Below are 21,558 nucleotides of genomic sequence, written 5' to 3' on the forward strand. Positions count from 1 at the left end.
ACACATCTCGTGAGAGTTAAACATTAACTTAAAATATTAATATAAACATAAAAATGTTAAAAACAAAAAAAATATATCGGACCAGGTTTAACATTAAAAACTAATTAGTAATTACAAGAATCAAATTAGAAAATTAATTACAAAAATCAAAAAAAAAAACAACAAATATAAATTTAATAAAACTGTTCAAACTGCTATCCATTTTGTCTTATACAAAAACCACATACAGTCTGTATTCGTCTTAAGGCATTTAAAATTATAAAGGGTTGCCTTTGTAAGTTTATGAATGCTTCTTCAGTTGTCGCTCGGAGTTCATTTATATTATTATGCCGATTTGCATAAATTTTATTTTTTAAGTACGACCATACAAAAAAGTCCAAAACACTTAAGTCCGGTGACCTCGGGGGCCATCTGATTGGCCCGTGTGTGCCAATCCAACGTCTATCAAAATGGGCACTTAAATATTCTCTAACTACCCTTGAATTATGAGCGGGCGCTCCATCTTGCTGGAAATATATTTGATGTCGCTGGGCTAAAGGTATGTCCTCCAGCAACTCTGGCAAATTATTTTGCAATATATTTAGATATCGTTGGGCAGTTAAGCTACCCTCAAAAATTGTATATACAATTTTAGTGCCCAATACAAAACAGGAAACACTAAAACCAAATCGGCCTTGTTGCTGTCGTTCAAAAGTAATATGTTGGTTTTCTTGATACCAATGTCTGGTATTTTGCCTATTAAATATGCCACTACTGCTTATATGGGATTCGTCAGACCATATTACCTTTTTTACAAAATCCGGATCTTCATTAGTTTTGGTTAAAAACCAATTAGAAAATTCCAGTCGTTTAAACGGATCGTCAGGATGCAATTCTTGAATAATATTTATCTTATACGGTTTAAATTTATGCTTTTTTAAAATTTTTTGCACTTTTGTTTTGGAAACTCCTATCTCTTTCTCTATCTTTCTACAGGAAATTTGGGGTCTTCCTTCCTCACACGCGCTAAAACATTAATTTCGCCAGCTTCATTTCTATCAACATGGGGTTGCCTAGGTTTTGAATAGCAGCCATAATTTAAAAGATTAGATTTTAACCGGAATACCGTAGCCCGAGATGGCTGACGTCTTTCTGGAAACCTAATAAGATCTTTTTTATTTTTTGAATTTTGTAACAAAATAAAATAAGCTAGAGCTTTACCTATTTAAATATAATTGCTGCGCCGCTTCGACATTTTCGTTAGAAAGGTTTAAACATTTTATAATATCATACTTTTCAAAATTTTGGAATTACATATTTTCACCGTCAGCCATCATTATTGATATGTATTGAGTCTGTTTGTGACTTAGTTTCCATGAATGCAATAAACAAAACATTTTTTTATGCATGTGTCAAAGAATTCATGACCCACTATTAAAAAAATAAACATAAATATGGATTTTTCTAATTCTTTGAGCTAAAATTTATCAAAGATTAGGTTGTGATACATGAATGTATTCAGAAAAAAAAATGCAAAAATTTGACGTTAAAATATACAAGTTTGTGCCCAATCTTAAAAACAGTGCATTGGGAAAAAAAATTAAATACGCTACTGACTTTTATGTAAAAATATCTATTATAAGCAGTTTTCATTTTTATTCTATCTTATACAGGGCCTGAGAAATAATAACATCTCCAAAAGTGAACATTTTCGTTTTCACCCTCTATTTCAGGAACAAAAGTAGTTAGAATATTTCTGTTTGTGGCTTTAAAAGTTTTACAAAAAAGTGATACAGGGTCGCGAAAACCGCAAAGCTCTATCTTAAAAAATGACAGAGATACCCTGCAGTCTCATCCAAAATGGGACACAGTGTACATATAATAAATTTGACAGGCAATTCTTTGAGTAATTTGTAATCGTAATTTTGTTTGACTTACAAAACGTTGTCTTATTAGGATCTACTATTGTTCATATGTAGAGCAACAAAATAAAAAATCAAATTTTGTAAAAGTTAAAAGCAGCAAGTAAAAATTTTACTATAAAAGATTACTATATTTGGTCTTGGCTATATATTCCTTAGCATAAATACCCAAACTTTTTATAAACAAGGTTCTTATCTTATAATTTTTTTGCTTTGAGGTTCATAAGTAGAGCAACTATTTTATAAGTCCATTTTAAAATTAGATTTCGATCAGTCCAGTTCAGCTATAGTTCTTATCAGACACAAAATGCCAGGAGGCATTCTTTTGTCTATACAAATAAAACAAAAAATCTTAGAAAAGTTTAGACAAGGAGAAAATCGTTAAATTTAAATAAATCAATAGTATCAAGGGCTAGTTCCAAATTTAATAGAAGAAATACTTTAGAAGCAGTCTCCAAGAGCGGCAGGAAACGAAAAACTGCTAGTGCCGCTGACAGAAAAATTAAAATGCTTTCGGCTAATGACCGCTTTATGAGTGCATCCTATAAAAGAAGAAATTTCAGTGTCAAAGTGTCTGTAAGTACCATAAAACAGATTAAGATTAAGAGAAGCTCATTTATATAAGATGAAGTCCACTAAAAAGCCCTTTATATCTAGAAAAAATGGAAAGTCTACACTTTTTAAAAATAAAAAACGGTACTATTTTCCGATGAAAGTCGTTTTAAACTTTTTAAATCTGATGGAATTTCTTGGGTGAGGCGACTGATCAACGAACGTTTCAACCCGAAATATACAAGAGCTCCTGTGAAGCATGGAGGAAGTGGAATTATTGGTTTGGGGGTGTTTTTTGGGGTTTGTATATTGTAGCTTTTTAGAAGACTACACGCTTTCATTTTCCGAGGATAACATGAGTTTAAGATGGACATTTCGGCATGATAATGACTAAATTAAATAAAATTACCAAATTATGAATAATTAAGTTTTTTAGTTAGTTGCTCTATATTTGACCTTACAAATTTGTAGTAATTAGCATAAATATTTTAAGTTTATATTAAATTATATGTTTACTGTATGTATTATTACTAGATGATAAAAATCCGGTGTTTGATTTTCACTGTTCTATTAAAATAGCAAAACAAAAGTTGCTCTACATATGAGCGATAGTGTATATGAACCAATTTAGAAGACGAAAATAGTAGATGGCTGGTCCCTTTGATACTTACACTTTAGTCATAAGAACAACGCGTACATTACATTTCATATTGGTAACTTTATTCGTACTCGATTAAAACAAAAAATTGTGAACACAAGTATAGACCTCTATTATTATTTTGTATATTAAACCTACATTTTAATATCTTATAGGACACAGCACGCAAAAAGTTTGCTTGCGAACACAGCATGTTTCAATTCAAATAAAACGTTTCAGTTATCAGAATAAAAAGGTAAAAGACAAAGTATTATAGAGGTATGAGCAAAGAAAACTCACCAAACATAAAAAGGGCGATAAAGTGTGCTGTAGAAACTATAACAAAATATATTAGTACAGGATATAAAGTGTTCTCCCTAATGTTATTGGAACGACTGAACGCCATTGTAGATTTTTGGGAGATTACCAGTGTGTTTTAAGAAAAAACTGATCCACAGTGGACCAGACTATTAGGGAGCTGATGGAGAAGTGTTGGGAATACAGCAGAACATTGCACCAGCTACTTATAGATTTGAAGTAAACATAGAATAGTATAAGAGTAGAATTGTGAAATGCCATGGTAGAACTGAACATGAAAGCTGGACCAAAAAAGTTAGGTAATCTTACAAAATCTTAATCAAGTTATGCATAAACGCAGTCCGCATAGACAACTACTGTTAAAGAAATTGAAGCAAGTGAATTTATAATTTTTACAGCAAAGTGCTGGAGTGGACATTTTCAGCAAGTTCTAATGAAACGTGTTGGGTAATTACTAAATAATTTATCTATTTTGGTGCATTAGTTTTATAGAGGATACCTGAAACAATTGAAATTTTTCTCTGTTAAACTGAGTAAAAAATTATTAAACTGATTCTTACATCCAGCTAACTGTTTTCGGGTGGCCCACTATTAAATAAAACAAAAAACAAATTCAACAAACCCAGCAACAATACAAAACAAAACAAAATGCTATACCTCCCCTCCAAAATCAAGACAAATAAAAATTACCAAAAACTCTTTCTATGTACCAGTTTTTAAGGACATCGAAGACATGTCCTATGTCGTTAATGGTGATGAACAAGCCCCTCGGTCTTCTGTAAATCAGTCCGAACTTTTGACAAGCCAACCCCACGGTAGGCGTATAGACTATGGGCATTAATCCCTCGATATTCTCCGTAAGCAGTCTGAAGAACAGTTTCTCGTTTCGGTCGTGCAGCTCGGTAAGATACAGGTACTTGTTCAAATCTTCTTGGTAGCGTTCGATCGATATTCTACAAAGTTCCAGCTGTTCTTCTTGCGTTTTAAATCTGGCTGGTTGGAGGCCATGAATTCCTAAGGCTTGGCGTTCTTCAAGGGTAAATGCCAGGCCCTAAAAATAAGAAATGACATAATGTACAATATAAATATGTCCAAGATTTTTGGAATACTATTTTTCTGAGTTATAATTTTAAAACCTAGTGAAACAGAAAAGTGTATAATAAAAACCTGACCATTAATTTTTAAGGCCAGTTCTACACAGTAAAAACACTCTCATATATTAAATAATAAGACTTTGATTGTTTGCTTTTTTATTTATCCAATCAAGATTAAAGTTTATTTAATTAATTATGTTTGAGACAATTAAGGAGAAATAATGGATGCTATTACAAGTTTCCATATCAAAATAGTATTAAATGAAAATCACTTGTTATTATGTAAATGAATTTATACGTTCAAAACTAACGGAAAGATGTACTTCTTTGAAAATGGGAGAAATTATTGTGTCTAAAACTTATGTAATCAAGGAAAAATTTGAACGATGAATTTCAATCAGCCCTATATTTAATTAAATGATTAATATTAACGTGGTATTGCTTGTGTAGGTCATGATTATTCTGTCTTAAGTATCGGTATGCCAAATAAATAATGAACAATTTGCTGGTTTCCTGGTGGTTGAACTCCTTAGTACAAGTCTTTGCTGCAGGTAAGTTAATTTATAAAATATTTTTCCCTATATTTTGTTGTATAAAATAATGAATCTGAAGAATTTCCTATTAATACAAATATTTTAATGTAAATTTTCAGAAATAAGGGCATTTTCTATTTTTACTTAGTTTTGTTTTACTTTTACTAAGTTTTTTTTTTTTTAATCAATAATAAAAAATTCCCATGTTGTCCCGCAAGGATTTTTGAAAGTAATTATTGTATTTTTAAATAAAGAGGTTACTCTATATACTTTAACAATTTAAATGAGGAAGAATTAGATATTATAATTCCATCAAGGGGTTTGCGAATACATTTTATGGATTGTTTAGAAAAAATATATTCAGTAAAAAAATATACAACAGACAAAATTGCGCTTTTGGATATACCTGATGATTTAAACTTTGGTTTAACGGTATGTGTTTTTCTTATTATACAACATAAAAGTCCCATTAATTTTTAAAGGCCTGTATTATGAGATAAGAGGCTATAATTTTTGTAAATAATATACTCCGTGTACTGTGACGGAGATCCCTTATTATCCTGTGGCACATGCTATATTGGGTACAATAAGTAGTATAAGTCTTAGGTCAGCAAGTCCCTTGGCATATATACATATAAGGGCTCAGCAACTTCCTTAGCCAATGTCACCAATAACTATATCCACCAATAGGCAGACAACCTCAGGACACAAAATTTTGAAAAACAATTTCCAGAATTCGATTTAAAAACCTATAGTAACTTTTATCAAAAGAATTTTCTTTTACCATATTGATAATGTAAATTGTCATCCAACAATAATTCACTATTTACAAGAACTAAAATTAGTTAAAAAAATAACATTGCTGTGAAAATGTTCTTTGAGTTTATTGCCAATAAGAAAACAAAGTTAATGAATAATTCAAATTTTAATGAACCTACTTTGTACTTTTACTTATTGTTGATTTTAAATACAGAAAAAATATTTTGATATAACATTATAACTAAAATTAGTGAAGGAAATAACATTGCTGTAAAAATGTTCTATGAATTTAATGCCAATAAGATAACAATGTATGTACCTACTTACTTTTACTTTTTGATTCTTTTATTATCAGAAAAAGTATTTTGTTGTGCTTGATAGTTATACTGAATTATTATGTATTTTATCGTACGATCCACTTACATAAATATTTTTTTTAGTTGTTATTTATATTGAAAACCTATAATAAAAAGGTTTATAAAAAAGAAAATCTAATATATTATGTTTGTTTGATTTATTAAAAAAATTATCTCCTTCACCTTTGTCTTGGACTTTAAACTCCTTTCAAATCTCGTTCCTATGGAACTAAGTCAAAATTACATAAAATTGACGATCCGTATATCAGAAAGTAAATATCCGGATGGCAATTTTTTATACGATTTTTGACTTCCATTTGATTTTTGGTTTCCATGCGATGATATTTGAGTGAATTCGAAAACCTGAGCCCAACCACCATTCCAATCGACTTTCAACTACAACTCAAATTACGGACAATACAACAACTACAGACAAATTAATATTCAGTTAATAAAACTCTTGTATTTAAACAATTATAGCTCAATGGGTAACTAAAGATACTTCAGTCATCCTCCACTAAATTTATTTAAAAGAATATTAATCCGATTCGGACATATAACATGTCCATCATCAGGGATAACAAATTAAGGGGTTCCGTTAATACATCTTACAGATCTAGTGCCTCAGCCAAGGTTAAAACGAATTAAGATACATCAGAATTGGACCAAACGTGGATTTACAAAAAAAAAAGAATGATGTAATTTTAAAGTTTTAAAAGAGTCTTAGTTAAAGAAAAGTGTTATTTTTGATAATATTTAAACAAGATCAGAATTTACTGCAATGATTCTTATGTTTGAACTAATTTGTAGTAGATATGCACAAATAAAAGTAAGATATTCATTTATTTATTCACAACAAATGTCATTCAGGTATTTCAAATACAGTACCCATTGATTTAATGTGTATCCCATTAGTATTATGACAGCGTTTTTTCTGTGTACCATATTTATTTTTTTATTAATAATTTAAACCTATTTCTATTTTTAAATAATTGATAATTATTAGTGTATATTATTGATTGAGGCTAATTCGTAAGATATGGACACATAGCCATAATCATAATAACCTTGTTTAGGTATAATTTAAATTTTTGAAAGTTTGGTAATAATTTTTAATAATACATTTTGCGATTTTTTCGTTTTTAAAACAGAGAGTTAGTTTTTGTAGTGTAGATAGGGTTCATGTGAAGAAAATGTTGTTAGGAATTGTTGCCTCTTATTGCCATAACATAATCCAAATTGTCTTAACAGCAAAAAAAATAATTAGGTTAGAAATTTTCTTGGTTTTAGTAAAACTAAGTGGCGCCTATGTGGGTTTCTTTTCATTTTCTTAATATACGGACTGTAATTTATATTAAATTCTAACTTACGAACGCTTAGCCTTCAATAACTTTAAGAGGGTAGTGGCTTATTCAAACCAATTTATTTTTAAAAGCTTAACAGAGCGCTTTCGGCTTATGAGCCATCCATCAGTGCTAAGTGAAAATGAGTTGGGTGTTATATGCGTAAAAAACCTTATAGCTAAAGATGCATAAATGGACTGTACTCTCTTGTCAGTAAGGCCCAGAAGTTTTCCATGGTTGGAACACATTTGATAGTATCAAAATTGTTCTAAGGAACGTTGTACATTTAAAAACACTGAAGACTATACAGAACATCAAACAGGACGAACAGTATTTATAAAGGGGAGCACGTTAGTGTCATTCGTGTTTTGTTTACATTTTATTGTAGTTCTTAGATGGCAGGACATACTAGGTTAAAATAGTTTAACCTAAAGTCAACTTCACTTTAAAATCATATCATATTGGATATGAGTGTCATTTGGATATTTCAACAGCAAATAACTCAATTTTTTTAAATCTAGCTTATGAAGAATTTTTTTATGATTTCCGAAACGGTAACTACAATGAGCGTAATATCTTTCTATCCTTAATTAATTGGAACGAGTGTTTATCTCATAGTGATCTTAACTTATCAATCAGCGTTTTTTATGAATATCTCTCTATGGGGATTGCATATTTTATTCCTTTAAAGAAATATAGAACTTCCTCATTTCCTAAGTGGTTCTCCCCTGAACTTAGAAAGTAACTAGGAACAAAAGGAGTCCTCATTCATTATATATGAGAGATAATAAAGACGAAAACTATATAAAATGTTCTCGCCTTAGGTCTGAATGCAAACGTATGTCTGATTTGTGCTTCCGACAATATATTGAAGGGATAGATTCCGGTTTACAGAATGAACCTAAATCATTTTGGAAATATATCAATGATAAGAGGTCCAATTATACCCTTCCCAATACCCTCTTTTATGGTGACAAGCAAGCATCCAGTGGTTTGGATATTGCAAACATGTTTAAAGAATTTTTCCAAACTGTTTATTCTCCTGGTATTGATAATAATCAGCTGCAAAATGGTCCCGCTAATGGTTTAAATTTAAACATTACTAAGATCTTAACATATGATATATTTGAAGGTATTGTAGCGTTTTATTTTTCTATTTCTTATGTTCACTAACGCTCCATTGATATTTCATTAATTTCAATAATTATATTAATAATTTCAGTCAACTTCTTTTATCGATATTTCTTTAAATTCACACTGTCAATGACACATTACTACTGTAACGCATCACTCTCCTGGTTTAATTATTCATGCTTTCTGTTGACGGTCCGTCACTCTTCTGGTTGGTCTTGATTGATGTTTTCTCTGATTGGATTGACATTGACAGCTCAGGCGAGAGGTGGGGTCGTTGCTTATTTAGTCGGTACTGCATCCATTTTTCGAGGACTTGTTCCCGTGTTGCAGGTAGAAGCACACGTAAAAGGCCAGTTTTTTTATTTCCGAAGTTTGTGAAGCAGGAAGTGGCCAATATGGTTTATAATTTATAGTCCTTAATCTTGTTCCTTTAGGGAACTGTTTATTTCATAATTCTGGTGCAGGATGCCCGAGATTTTGATAGATAGATAATGAAACTTAGCAAGGGTTTTACTTTTCCGTTTTCCTCTTTATTCTCCTTCAATTGTTGATGGCTGCAGGCTTTTGATTTTCCCGAGAAATTGCTGAAAGCGGTGGGGCTGGAGCCAGAGTTAGAGCTAGTATTAGCGATTCCTAGTCCAGATAGTTAAGCTACAAATGGCATACATTCACAGCCTCGGTTTTGAAGGCTAGCCGTTCATTTCTTGGAGGAATACACAGGCCAGTTTATTCCATTTATTTAAATATTATTAACCATAGATCATGTCTCAGTTATTTAAATTTTTATTAATATACTTTTAATTTCAATTTATTGCTACAAATATTTAATCAATATCATACTTTAATACGTAAATTTCTTATCTATAATTTTAGTTATTTTTTGTTCAGTATTTTTCAGTACCTTTTTTGGTGGTTAAGTAGATATAACTCGGTTAAGGCTGATATGCCTTAGGTAAAAAGGTTCATGAACTTTCCCCTGCGTAATACAAATATTTACTAAAAACTTTAATAATTGCAATTTATTTTTCAAGTGCTGAAATATACCTAGTAGCTTAATCATAATTTAAATGTTACTTTTGACAAACTTATTTTATTTAATCATATTAACATTATTCATATTTTAATTCATAATAAATTATTAACATTTAACAGATTAGAAAATGAGGTGTATACATATCTTTGATGTAAATACAATTTGGTCGTATTGTTAAGATATTTTTTTTGCCTCTTTAAATCTACTTTATCCAGGGTCATTTAATTGTTAATTGAAACCCATATACCAAGTGTTTTTCTTAGTTTTCTTACATTTATAAAAAAAAACTAAGTGGCGCCCTCTTATTTATTAGTTATAATCAAGTTTAGATTCTTTAATAGCCAGTCATAAGTGAACCTTCGAACAATCCCAAGCCTCCAATAATTCTGAGCTACCGTCTGCAAACTCTTGGCAAAAAAATAACACTGTAAAGTTAACGCCACAGTATTAGCTCACTCCCTAACAAGATTACTGCAGGCCCAGATGAGATTCCGAATTTTCTCTTGAGGAAATGTGTGTGTACTCTTGCCATTCCTTTATCTTTGTTATTTAATGCTTTCTTACAAACAACCACATTTCCAATTGCCTGGAGGGAAAGTTTTATTGTGCCATTATTTAAAGCTGGCCGTCGGGATGTCATAGATAATTATAGAAGTATTTGCTTTCAATCTTCAATACCTAAACTTTTTAATAGCCTTATAGCTAATCAACTTTCTTGGTTATGCAAAGGCTTAATATCAGATTCACAGCATGGGTTTTGCAAGAATAAGTCTACTGCCACTAACTTGATCTGTTACCAATCTGCTCTTATGAGTAAATTAGAGGATCATAAACAAATTGATTCTATATACACCGATTTTAGTAAGGCGTTTGATCGTATTGATCATCAAATTCTTCTGTCAAAACTGATCTCCGTAGGGTTTCATGTTGATTTTGTGAGTTGGATTAAAAATTCTTTAACTGGCCGTATTCAAAGGGTCAGGGTAGGTGGACATCTTTCTGATCCTATCAGCGTAACATCAGGTCTCCCTCAGGGAGGGCATACATCACCCTTATTATTTGATTTATTTATTAATGATATAGTTAACTGTTTCCTGTATAGTCAGTGTTTGATGTTTGCAGACGACTTAAAATTTTGGAGGGTGGTTGGTAGTATTGTGGATCAAGAATTACTACAAGCAGATATGGATTGCTTAAATAATTGGTGTGAACAAAACAATCTTCATTTAAATGTTAAGAAATGTTGTGTTATTAGTTTCACTCGCAGGATCAACCGGTTTCAATCCAATTACTTCATTAATAATGAGCCACTGAATTATGTTGCATCTATTAGGGATTTGGGAGTTATTTTTGATGAGAAACTCACATTTATTAACTTCACATTGATCATATTAATTCAATTTCTGTAAAAGCATCAAAATTGCTAGGGTTTGTTATGAAAAACTGTTCATATTTCTCAGTCTCTTCAACAAGAAGGGTTTATTGCTCCCTAGTAAGAACTATAATAGAGTACTGCTCTGTAGTTTGGTCTCCATACCACCAGATTCATATCGATGCTTTAGAAAGAGTTCAACATAAATTCCTGAGATATTGTGCTCATAGAACTTTAACTGTTATTGAGAAACATGACTATTCTTATATTGAAAGTCAATTATCTATTCCGACACTGTCGCAACGCCGTAATATTTCTGGTGCTAGTTTTATATATAAGATTGTTAATAGGCTTATTGATTGCCCTGATCTGTTGGGTCGCATACGATTTAATGTTCCTCATCACGGGTTGCGCCATAATGTAACCTTTAACATTCCATTCCACAGAACATCCTATGGAATTAATAATCCTATGGATACGTATATGAATTTGTTAAACAATTCGAATATTGATGTGTTTAACCCTAGAACGGTATCGATATTTTGCATACGTTATTGGTATCGATACCTAAATTTTACGTATTATGTTTTTAGATCCACTTATCCCCATTTAAAAGTAAATTTACTTAATTTTAAATAAAACTATGTTATTTTTATTTAAACTGAAATATAATATTCAAATAAAGACAACTTAAATACATGTATTTTTATAATAATAAAAATATTCAACTTTATAAACTTAAAACTCAAAGTTTTTTTTTATAATCAGATGCACTTAGTGCACACTTTCTTTTAGTGTCGTCCGCATATGGCTTTCTTGCATTTTAAACAGTACGTTGTGGTCATACTCATTTTTGAAGACGGACACATATGGCAATACGTTCGGCGTCCTTTTTGAGTTACTTCAAGTCCCTCTTCTTGTTGCGGTTCTGGATGTTCTTCTTCCAACACTGTTTTAATTATAGACCGTACACCGCGACTAAAACGTAGGTTTTGCATCAAACGAGACTGTTGCCAGGGCCGTGTTAATCCCATATGCAAATCCCTCATGGACTGATTCCTTTGCACTGGTTTACCACCATGTACTATAACATTGTGGTTATAAATAGCAAATGAATTTATACAGGCCATGTTTAGGATATTATAAAAAATACGTATAAGCCATCTTTTGGTCTTGCGATTGCAATTCATATTTTGACACATCTGATCAAAGGTGTCTACAGCTCCTTTTGTTGAGTTGTATGTGTGAATTATTCCTGGTTTACCTATTGCTGAATTGATGGCTCTTGTTTCGTGCATAGTTGATAGCAGTAAAACGTGTTTATCGCTTTTAGACTTATACGAGACTATTGGTGCTTTTTCAGAATATCCAAACATTGACGTGAGTACTTTCCTGTCTTTGGTATTTTCTATAAATTCTGCTGGAACTTCCCGCTTATTTTTCCTCAAAGTGCCCACTACAGTCAGTTTGTATTGATCTTTTAGCAACTTTTCGGCAAGAGGCGTACTGGTAAACCAGTTATTCATCGTCACATTTCTGTTTGATCCATGGATGGATTTTGTCAAGGTTTTTACAAAATATTCCGCTAATGGAAGACCATTAGTTTGGGTAGACTTTCCGATGTAGGGAGATGCATCAATCAAATATTTTGTCGAAACGTCACATAACAAAACAAGCTTTATACTATATTTGGCAGGTTTGTTAGGTATGTACATTCTGAACGAATAGTTGCCACGAAATCCAACTAACTGTTCGTCAATAGTGAGGTAAGACCCTGGTTTATATAAACTTTTACACGTAGTTATAAATTTGTTCCAAATATTTTCCACTAGTGCAAATCTGGAAGCAGTTCTTTTTTCTTCACGGGTTGTTTTGTTGTCAAAACGTAAGCAAGCTGTTAAAAATTCAAATCGTTTTTGTCTCATTGTAGCACGATATCTTAAACCACAAAAAGATGTGTCAAATATGATAGTTGAACTAGGGATTATCTTTTAAATTTGCTGCAAGAATATATAAACCGATTAGTGCCTTTACTTAAAAGTTGCATCATTAGCACTGTATTTCTGCTACGCTAAATTGATTTGCTGATTAGTAAATTCTACTATTTGATTAAGAATATCGTCGGAAATAAATGTTTGAAAAGCTCGCAAAGGATCGAGAATACTCCGTAATTCAGGTGATGGGTCGGTTTTAACGTATACTATGTGTTACCGTTATCATTTTTTAATGGTTTAGAATGCCACGTGTAGCCATTTTTTCCGATCAAAACATCTGTGTTAGCAATCACCACAAGGTTTTTGTTATCACTTTAATCTTCTTTCAAAACCTAAACAGACAGATAAAATGGGTTATAGTTAAATGATATATTACCTAGTAATATATTACCTGGAAAACATCATTGTTTTCTTTATTTTTAACACTTCGCTTTCTTTTGCTTTTTTTCGTGGTCCCACCTGAAGTTGAAGGGCAATCTTTGCATACTGTACTATCACTCCAAACATTTGACAATGTTTGCACGAGATTAGACTCTACTTTTTCTATTGGTAACCATTCTGTGTCACTAGCATGATTTATTGACTCGGTACCGTCATCGGACTCATCGCGGTTAATTTCATCCTCAACTTCACTATCACTACTTCCGTAAAGAATATTTTCTAGTTCTTTATCAGTTAAACCCCGTTTAGACATTTTACCCGGTATTGGTATCGACACGTAAAAATGTCGGCTAATAATTTTCTCGTAATAGTATCGACACGTAAATTTTCCGTACGCTACCGTTCTAGGGTTAACATAAGTTCCTTAATGCATCTAAAAAGGTCACTTACTTCATAATTGTGCATAAAATTTTGTATTTACATTCTTGCATATAAATTATTAAGGTTGTTTCTAGTATATGTAGTATAGGTGTTTTTTACTTTAGTATTAATTTTTTAAGTAGGTTTAGATTATGACAGTTGTTTATGTAAATATTATTGCTTTGTAAAATTTACAGTTAATGGGGTTTTCCCGTATTATGAATAAATAAATAAATAAAAAAATCAATGTTATGTGAACCTGTCAAAATAGTAGTAGCGACAGATCGGTCTAGATGTCATTATCATAAATGATGTGCAGAAGTATAAGTTGGTGATAAATTGGTGACACAAATTAGACTACAACAGTGAATTTTTGTTCGGGTAAGAAAAATGTTATATATTTAACGAGGTAAAAGCAAACTTTTAATTAGAAAATTCACCAATAATTAGAAAATTTTTAGTTGTGCAGTCTCCTATGTAATGGAACGTAAGGTCTGTTCAGATTTACATGTATATTTAAACAATAGGGATTTTTGATGAGATCATTGGTGATATAAATATCTTCAAGAAAATCTACTCAGTTGTAGTTTTTAGAGGTAACCTGTTGGAGAATTTTGGAAAAAGACTTTGGATTGAAATTATGGTAATTAGATTTTATATGTTCAGCAAATGCAGAAGAGGGTCTCCTTAAATGCCCGGCTATGCGTGTTTTTAAGGGTCTACAAATCCGTCCCACATATCACAAGATATAACAATCACAAGAATCATACTGCAGCCTGTAAATACCACTCTTTGAGAATGTGTCAAGGTTATCCTTGGTATTGATCAAAATCGAACCCAAGTTGTTTTTAGTTTTATAAGAAATTTGTAATTCTGATTCGTGTTTAATGAAGGTATTGTTAATTTTCTTATTTAGATAAGAATTAATGAATGGTAGAGATATGAATTTACTATCTTTTTTAATATCAGAAAAGATTTGTTTTTTTTTATATTGGCTAATTTGATTTTTTTTTATTAAAATATTAATTAGGTTGGGGTCATAGTTGTTATTGTAAGCAATTTGTTTAAGAATATTTATTTCGTTCTGAAAATTAGAAGCAGATAGGGGAATGTTTAAAAGATGGTGAATGTAACAATTAAAAACAGCCATTTCGTGTTGGTGAGGGTGGTTGTAAACATTTGAAATTATGTGATCTGTAGTGGGTTTTCGGTATATTCAAAACTCTAAACCATTTGGTTGTTTGTGTACAGTTAAGTATAAAAAATTCAATTTATTAGTTGTTTCTTTTTCTAGTGTGAAAGAAATCCTAGGATGTATTTAGTTTAGCTTGTTTAAGAGTAACTGAGCTGCCACTGTGTCACAATTCAAGAAACAGAGACAATCTTTAACATATCTGTACCAATGAACAATCTCTTTATTGTTATCAGTCATTATAAAATTTGATTTCAAGTGATCGATGAAGACCTCCGCCAAAAATGGAGATAAGCAACTGCCCATAGCCAAGCCATCTAGCTGTTGGTAAAACATATTATTGAAAACGAAAAAATCTTGAGAAAGGCAGTGGTTAAGGAATGTTATTAGGGAACTAAGATTATTCAAAAAAGTATTCCATTTTTCTCAAAGAGAGCTCTTAATAATAAAAATTCAGGGATTGACAAAGTCAATGGTCTCAAATTATGTTTATTTTTTGTCAGCATTATTTTTTATTTTTTATATATTTATTTTTGTTTTAACTTAAATGCTTGTGGTGTTAATCCAATAGCTTTACCGGTAAGTCATATCTCAACATTGTAATTTATGCCTATGCACTGTTGTTTTTTTTACTAGGGTTGCTTTCTTTTTTCTTTTAGATCTGACGATGCCTTAGGGCGAAACACGTGTAATCGTTTTTTAAAAAATAAACATAATTTGAGACCATTGACTTTGTGTCCCTCCAATCCCTGAATTTTTAGCTAAGATTATTGTTATTTATTTTGTCCTTCAAGATATTTTAAATGATATTCACACTTTCAGATTTAGGTACTGTAGTGAAAAGATTAGTTAAATCAAAAGAAACCAATAGATAATTATTAGGCAATTGTGAGTCTCTTAGTTTATTTACAAGATCAGTAGAATTTTTAACACCAAATTTAGGGCAGAAAGCACCACATTCACCAATCGCATTTTTCCACACCAAAGCCACAAAAAAAGAAAAGTCTTTATTTTCATAATTAGTTTTAAATGCCTTTGCCATCATATTTTATAGAGAACTAACCTACTTACTTCGGTTACCGGATTTTTGAACAATAAAGTGCAGTAAAGAGCATTTTTCTCTCTCAAATGTGTTTGATGAATATAGCATTTTGCTATTATCTTTTATGAATCTAGGTTCTATAAGCTATACATGAACCATTTAAGATCACCAAAATGTTGTTTGCAGTTAAATGCGTTTAAGACTTTCTTAAGTGTTATGATAAGAGGTCGTCTTAACAATTATTTACAAAGGTTTTGCAAAATAAAAGTTTCACCTACGAGATACTCAACAAAAAAAACCATTTTTTATGATGAATTTGTTTAAAGTCAATCTTGAATCAATACAGAAATGACGCAGCATTTGGACTTTTCTGGTAGAGTTTCTAAGAGTTTTTAAATTTTTAGGGTAAGAATTGCATATTGGAAACAAAATAACTAAAAGTAAAATTTGTTCACGATTACATATTATAATTTATATTACAAGCATTAGTACACAGAAGCACTCAATTAGTTTGAAGAGACTGATATGATCTATTCAGCCTAAATTATTTAAAGAGGCGCAACCACATTAATTAAGGAAAATCACATTAAAAAAAAAGAAGATTTTTTATGATGATAAGAATTTCCGAAGCACCTTAGCAAATAATATTAAGTATTATTACAAAACAAACTAACGCAATCATAGTAATCGATTTAATTTAAAAAAAAGTATCAATAATCTTTAAAAAAATTTCGGTAAAGATTATTATCACTTTTGTACCTGGCAATAATTCCTAATTATCAATATAAGGAATTTCATTAATGTTGCACACAGAACTTAATGGCGGATTTCCTGGGAGAGAATATTGAACAACAAAAATATTGATATAATCTTCTTAAGATACAAGGCGTTAAGATTGTTACTTTATTTGTGGTTTAGTAAAAATGACTTGAAAAACCTAAATATTTTCACCAATGTAATTCGCATTAAGTTTTGCCAACTTAAATGAATCACCCTATAAATCTAATATTTATTAAAACTACAAATGAAGTACTTTCTATCTAAAGATAACTGCATTAACAGATTAACAAAACATGATTATATAAACACTTAATGATAGGCAAATAAATACTATTTTCGTATGTAAGTATGTTTAGTATGTAATAATTATTTTTATTATACATTTACAAATATATAGGGTGTTTTTTATATTGCACCAATAATCAAAAATAAAAGTTCCTACGAACATATTTATATCCTAGAAGTTTTAGGTTTTGAACTACAGGATGGCAAAGTTATAAGAAAAAACTTTCTTTTTAATTTTTTTTCGATAAATTTAATTCTACAGAAATTTATATATAGATACGCAGTTTCTTTGTAACTTTCCGATATAAAATTTAAATTTCTATATTAGTCACTGGCGTTCATGCAGGCTATGAAACAAATAATTTTGAAAAAGAAAATGGTACACCACTGGTTTTTCTTGTAATAAAAAAATACATTTAATTATGTATTTCTTTTATAACATATCTCTCCCGTACAAAGGAAAAACCTAGTAACTCAATTTTTTACAAAATTTAGATTTTGTTACCTTTTTTTAGTGCTATGTATTTCCTATTATCCAATACAAATTTTTTCCTTAAAATCCTACGGATAAACGTTTTATAGTTGTTGGAAATTCCTAGTAAGTCCTTAAATTTACTCTTTTTCATTGGCAAAACATAGCAAAACAGCCTTTCAAGAGAAAAACATAGCAAGTTTTTTTTGCTATTGAATTTAAAAAATAAGTTATAATAAGATCCCAGGGAAGAAGATAATATGTATAGTTATAATGTTTTTCCTTTGCATATCAATTAAAGATGGTTCATTTATTAAAATGGAAAAACCTAGTTATTTTACATTACTAACATTTTGATTTTAACGATTTTCCACTAATACCATGCAAAAACGTAGTAACATGATTTACTAGGTTTATTCCATATTTTAATGTTTAAAAACGCCGCTATATCCAACCCGTTAATTTACTTTGCTATATTCTTCCCTAATAAATGGCGCCAAATACGGTTTGGCGGGAAAAATGGCATTTGGACTTGCTAGATTTTTCCACTGTTTAATAAAATATAAACAGTTTAACGTGTGAAACCGCAGCAGAACGACGTCGGATGGTCACTTATAGTGCGTTAGTGTGTAAAAGTATTTATGTTTTTATTTGTTTATTTTCGTCTAAATTGTGAGAGTAACAACATGTCTACGAGGAAGAAAATTTTAATGGAGTTGGTAAGACAAAATAAAAGTTTGTGTATGAAATCTTCTGAAGAGCTTCAGCAAAGGTTCTTGTTTAATTTATCATAACAATAGTCAAGAGTAAAGTAAGCCATAGTAAAGTAAATATAGTTAAAGAATCTCTATATCATATGCTTTTTTAAATAAATGTATAGTAATAGAATTTTATTTACCAGGTTATAAAAGTATAGTTAGTAAATATTTACAATATAAATGTGATACTTTTTGTGACAATTTTCTCTTTTTTTTACAACATTTAAATTAGTATTGAACTCTTTAAAATTAAGTTTGTTGGCTACACATCTTTATTCTTCAACTTATTTGAATGTACACTATAAAAGCTTTGGGCAGCAACCGCCTAATAACATTAAATTTTTACCTAATTAATATGTACCTAACTTATATAATATTAATAATCTGCTCACTGTCTTAAAGGGTGCAATTATTAATTTAAATGTTGTAAAAAAAGAGAAAATACCTATTATTTTTAACTTTTCAGTACACGCCAAATAAAAGTTTTTTTTTAAATATTTTTTTATTTCTTTTAAAGTTATCAAGAATTGAACATATAAAGCTGTTCGGATGCTAACAACAGCAATATTAGCGATGCGTAAGTACCTACGAGTATATACAAAATATTTATATTTTTGATTCGACAGACAAATCATTTTAGCTCTAAAGCAAGTGAAAAATGCTCAACTCGAAAAAATTTGATGTTTTGGACACAAACAAGAGAAATGATCCAGGTTTATATGAAGATAGTTTTACATATTCTGTTGAAAATTATTTTGAAGATAATCAATCCACAGTCAATGGTAACGACTTCAACTCAATTTTGGAAACAGAAAGGTAAATACGTTGTAAAAACTGAAAATATGTCTTGGTGTATTAAAAAATTATTTTAGTTCTCATAATAATGCATCAGTATCAGAGCCTAATAACCTGGATGGATGTTCAGCGAGAGATAAACATCCATGTGAACCTACCAATGTTTTCCAAAATCAAGATGATTCGAAGATTTATACCGAACTGCAACCAGTCTGTTACGGTAAAAATGAAGGTAAATTTTTTACTTTTAAACATTATTGTAGTATTTAATTCACTTTTAAATATTATTGTATACCTAACTATAAAATTAAAATAGGCGATGAGGTAATGACCAATGTCGAGACCAATGTAGAAAATACAATACTAACATCAGACGACCATAACATATCAGCGCAAGAAAGTGATCCCAAAAAACTGCAGTCAGTGGATTATGATGATGAAAGTAAATTTACATTAGAATTTCTTAACCTACTATTTTATTAAATAGTAAAATATTTTTCAGGTTCTTTAGTTGAAAGTCCTGCTGATGATTCGGATCTAGATCTGAACTATACGCCTGATGATGAAACTTTACGAATAAAAAGAAAGACAAAATTCCATGATTGTATACCTTCCCATTTTGGTGCGTTATTAGTATTTTTTTTATAGAATGTTTTGTAAAACTTAACTTCATTGCAGATTCAGACATTGGTACGGAAAGTCATAAAGATAAGATATAACGAGAACTCTCCAATAATACAAAAAAAAATCTCAAAAGAAGAAAAGAGCAAGAACAGAAAAGCAGCAAATAGAACACCATTTAAAAAAAGTATCATGTTTTTTTTACGCATGTTCTTGTAAAAAAAAAATGTGCAGATCAGTTTTCAGATGAAAGACAAAACGAAATTTGCCAGGCATTTTGGAAACATACTTTTGGAGAGAGGCGTCAATATTTTAATACACACATAGAATTTAAAACAATTAAGCAGAGAAAAACTGATAGTAATAATAAAAGGCAGTGCTCACTTTCTTATACTATGGACAAATCTGATGGGACGAAAGTTCAAGTATGCAAACTTATGTTTTTGCATATACATGGATTACACGACGGCATGAACGTGTAATCCATGTATATGCAATGGAACGAATGAACGGCATGAACACTGACGGCATGATAACTGAATTTAAGAGGAAACAAAATGTATCAAAAGGGCTTGATATTTTTACTGATAAACGTGGAAAGTCAACGCCTTCAAATAAGAGAGATGGATAACTATTTAAGCAACATATAGAGTTTTACAATCCACAAGTTTCCCATTACAAGCTGTCCCATGCTCCTAATAGAAGATATCTGCCTTCGGATTTAAGTGTAACATCTATGTGGAAAGACTTTTGTGAACATCATGAAAAGGTCTCGTATGAAAAATATTGACATGAGTTTCATTTGTTAAACATCGGGTTTGAGGAACCCAATCAAGACGAATGTAGTGATTGTATATTACATAAAGAACATGAAAAAATCTGTAAAGAATCAAGAGAATCTTGCACTACATGTACCAATTTTGACAAACATCATTTATTGTATGTTGAAGCAAGAAAAGCTTACGAAGATGACAGGGACAAAAAAATGATATCCAAATTCATTTGGAGTTTATAGTGTGGACATGCAAAAAGTTCTCCTTTTACCAAAAATGTCTCTAAAGTCGTCTGTTTTTGTCAGAAAGTTAGTTGGGTTCAACGAAACATTTGCTTCGCTGCTAAACAATGAGGAAAATATTTGTGTTTTGTGGCATGAAGCCATTAGTGGTAGATTAGCAGAGAGATGTAGAATACTACATATTTTGGTGCGACAACTGTAGTGCCCAAAATAAAAATTGGAGGCTTTATGCTGCATTCGTATCTATTGTAAATTCTAACTAAATATTCTAAATAAATATTCTAACTAAATCTGGGGACCAAAATGCATAACAATTAAATATTTTGAAGCAGGTCATTCTTATATGAAGACCGATGCTGTTCACGGCCAAATAGGCAAAGCTTTAAAGAAGAGAGCTAACGTTTACGACTTGAATGAATTAAATGAACTTATTCTTACAACATCAAAAAAAACAAAACACTGCTTATGTCTTATGAAGACTTTTATGAATTTAAAGAAGGGGCAAGGCAAAAGAAAAAAGCAGGTGAAACAATGCCAATGCTAAACGAAGTTAAAGTAGCAGAATTTCGAAAGGGTTCCAAAAATTTATTTTTCAAAAAAAATCATACGGATTTGGAATTTATTTCAAGTGATTTTTTAAAACTTAAATAAAATTTAAAATTACCAGATGTAAAAAAAAATAATAGGGGTATCAACCGTTATAAAAAAGAATGCCTTCTTAAATATTTAGTGCTATCAATGCCCCCGGTAAAAAAAATCTTTTGGGAAAAA

General features: G+C 30.6%; 1 protein-coding gene and 1 long non-coding RNA gene across 2 annotated transcripts in view; one reads left to right on the forward strand and one right to left on the reverse strand.

The window, feature by feature from the left end:
* The window catches only part of LOC126749467 (NADP-dependent malic enzyme-like), a 55,361-nt gene that overhangs the window by 12,722 nt on the left and 21,081 nt on the right, over positions 1 to 21,558 (reverse strand). The window contains exon 3 of the mRNA XM_050459158.1: positions 4,119 to 4,459. Coding sequence (XP_050315115.1) covers positions 4,119 to 4,459 — 341 coding nt within the window. The remainder of the gene's footprint in view (positions 1 to 4,118; positions 4,460 to 21,558) is intronic.
* LOC126749468 (uncharacterized) lies at positions 18,661 to 19,849 on the forward strand. The gene is made up of 3 exons (XR_007665086.1): positions 18,661 to 19,172; positions 19,229 to 19,383; positions 19,468 to 19,849. It is a non-coding gene; the product is annotated as an uncharacterized LOC126749468 (long non-coding RNA).

The sequence above is a fragment of the Anthonomus grandis genome (assembly GCF_022605725.1).
Source record: "Anthonomus grandis grandis chromosome 1 unlocalized genomic scaffold, icAntGran1.3 Chromosome59, whole genome shotgun sequence".
In the NCBI taxonomy this organism is placed as follows: Eukaryota; Metazoa; Arthropoda; class Insecta; order Coleoptera; family Curculionidae; genus Anthonomus; species Anthonomus grandis.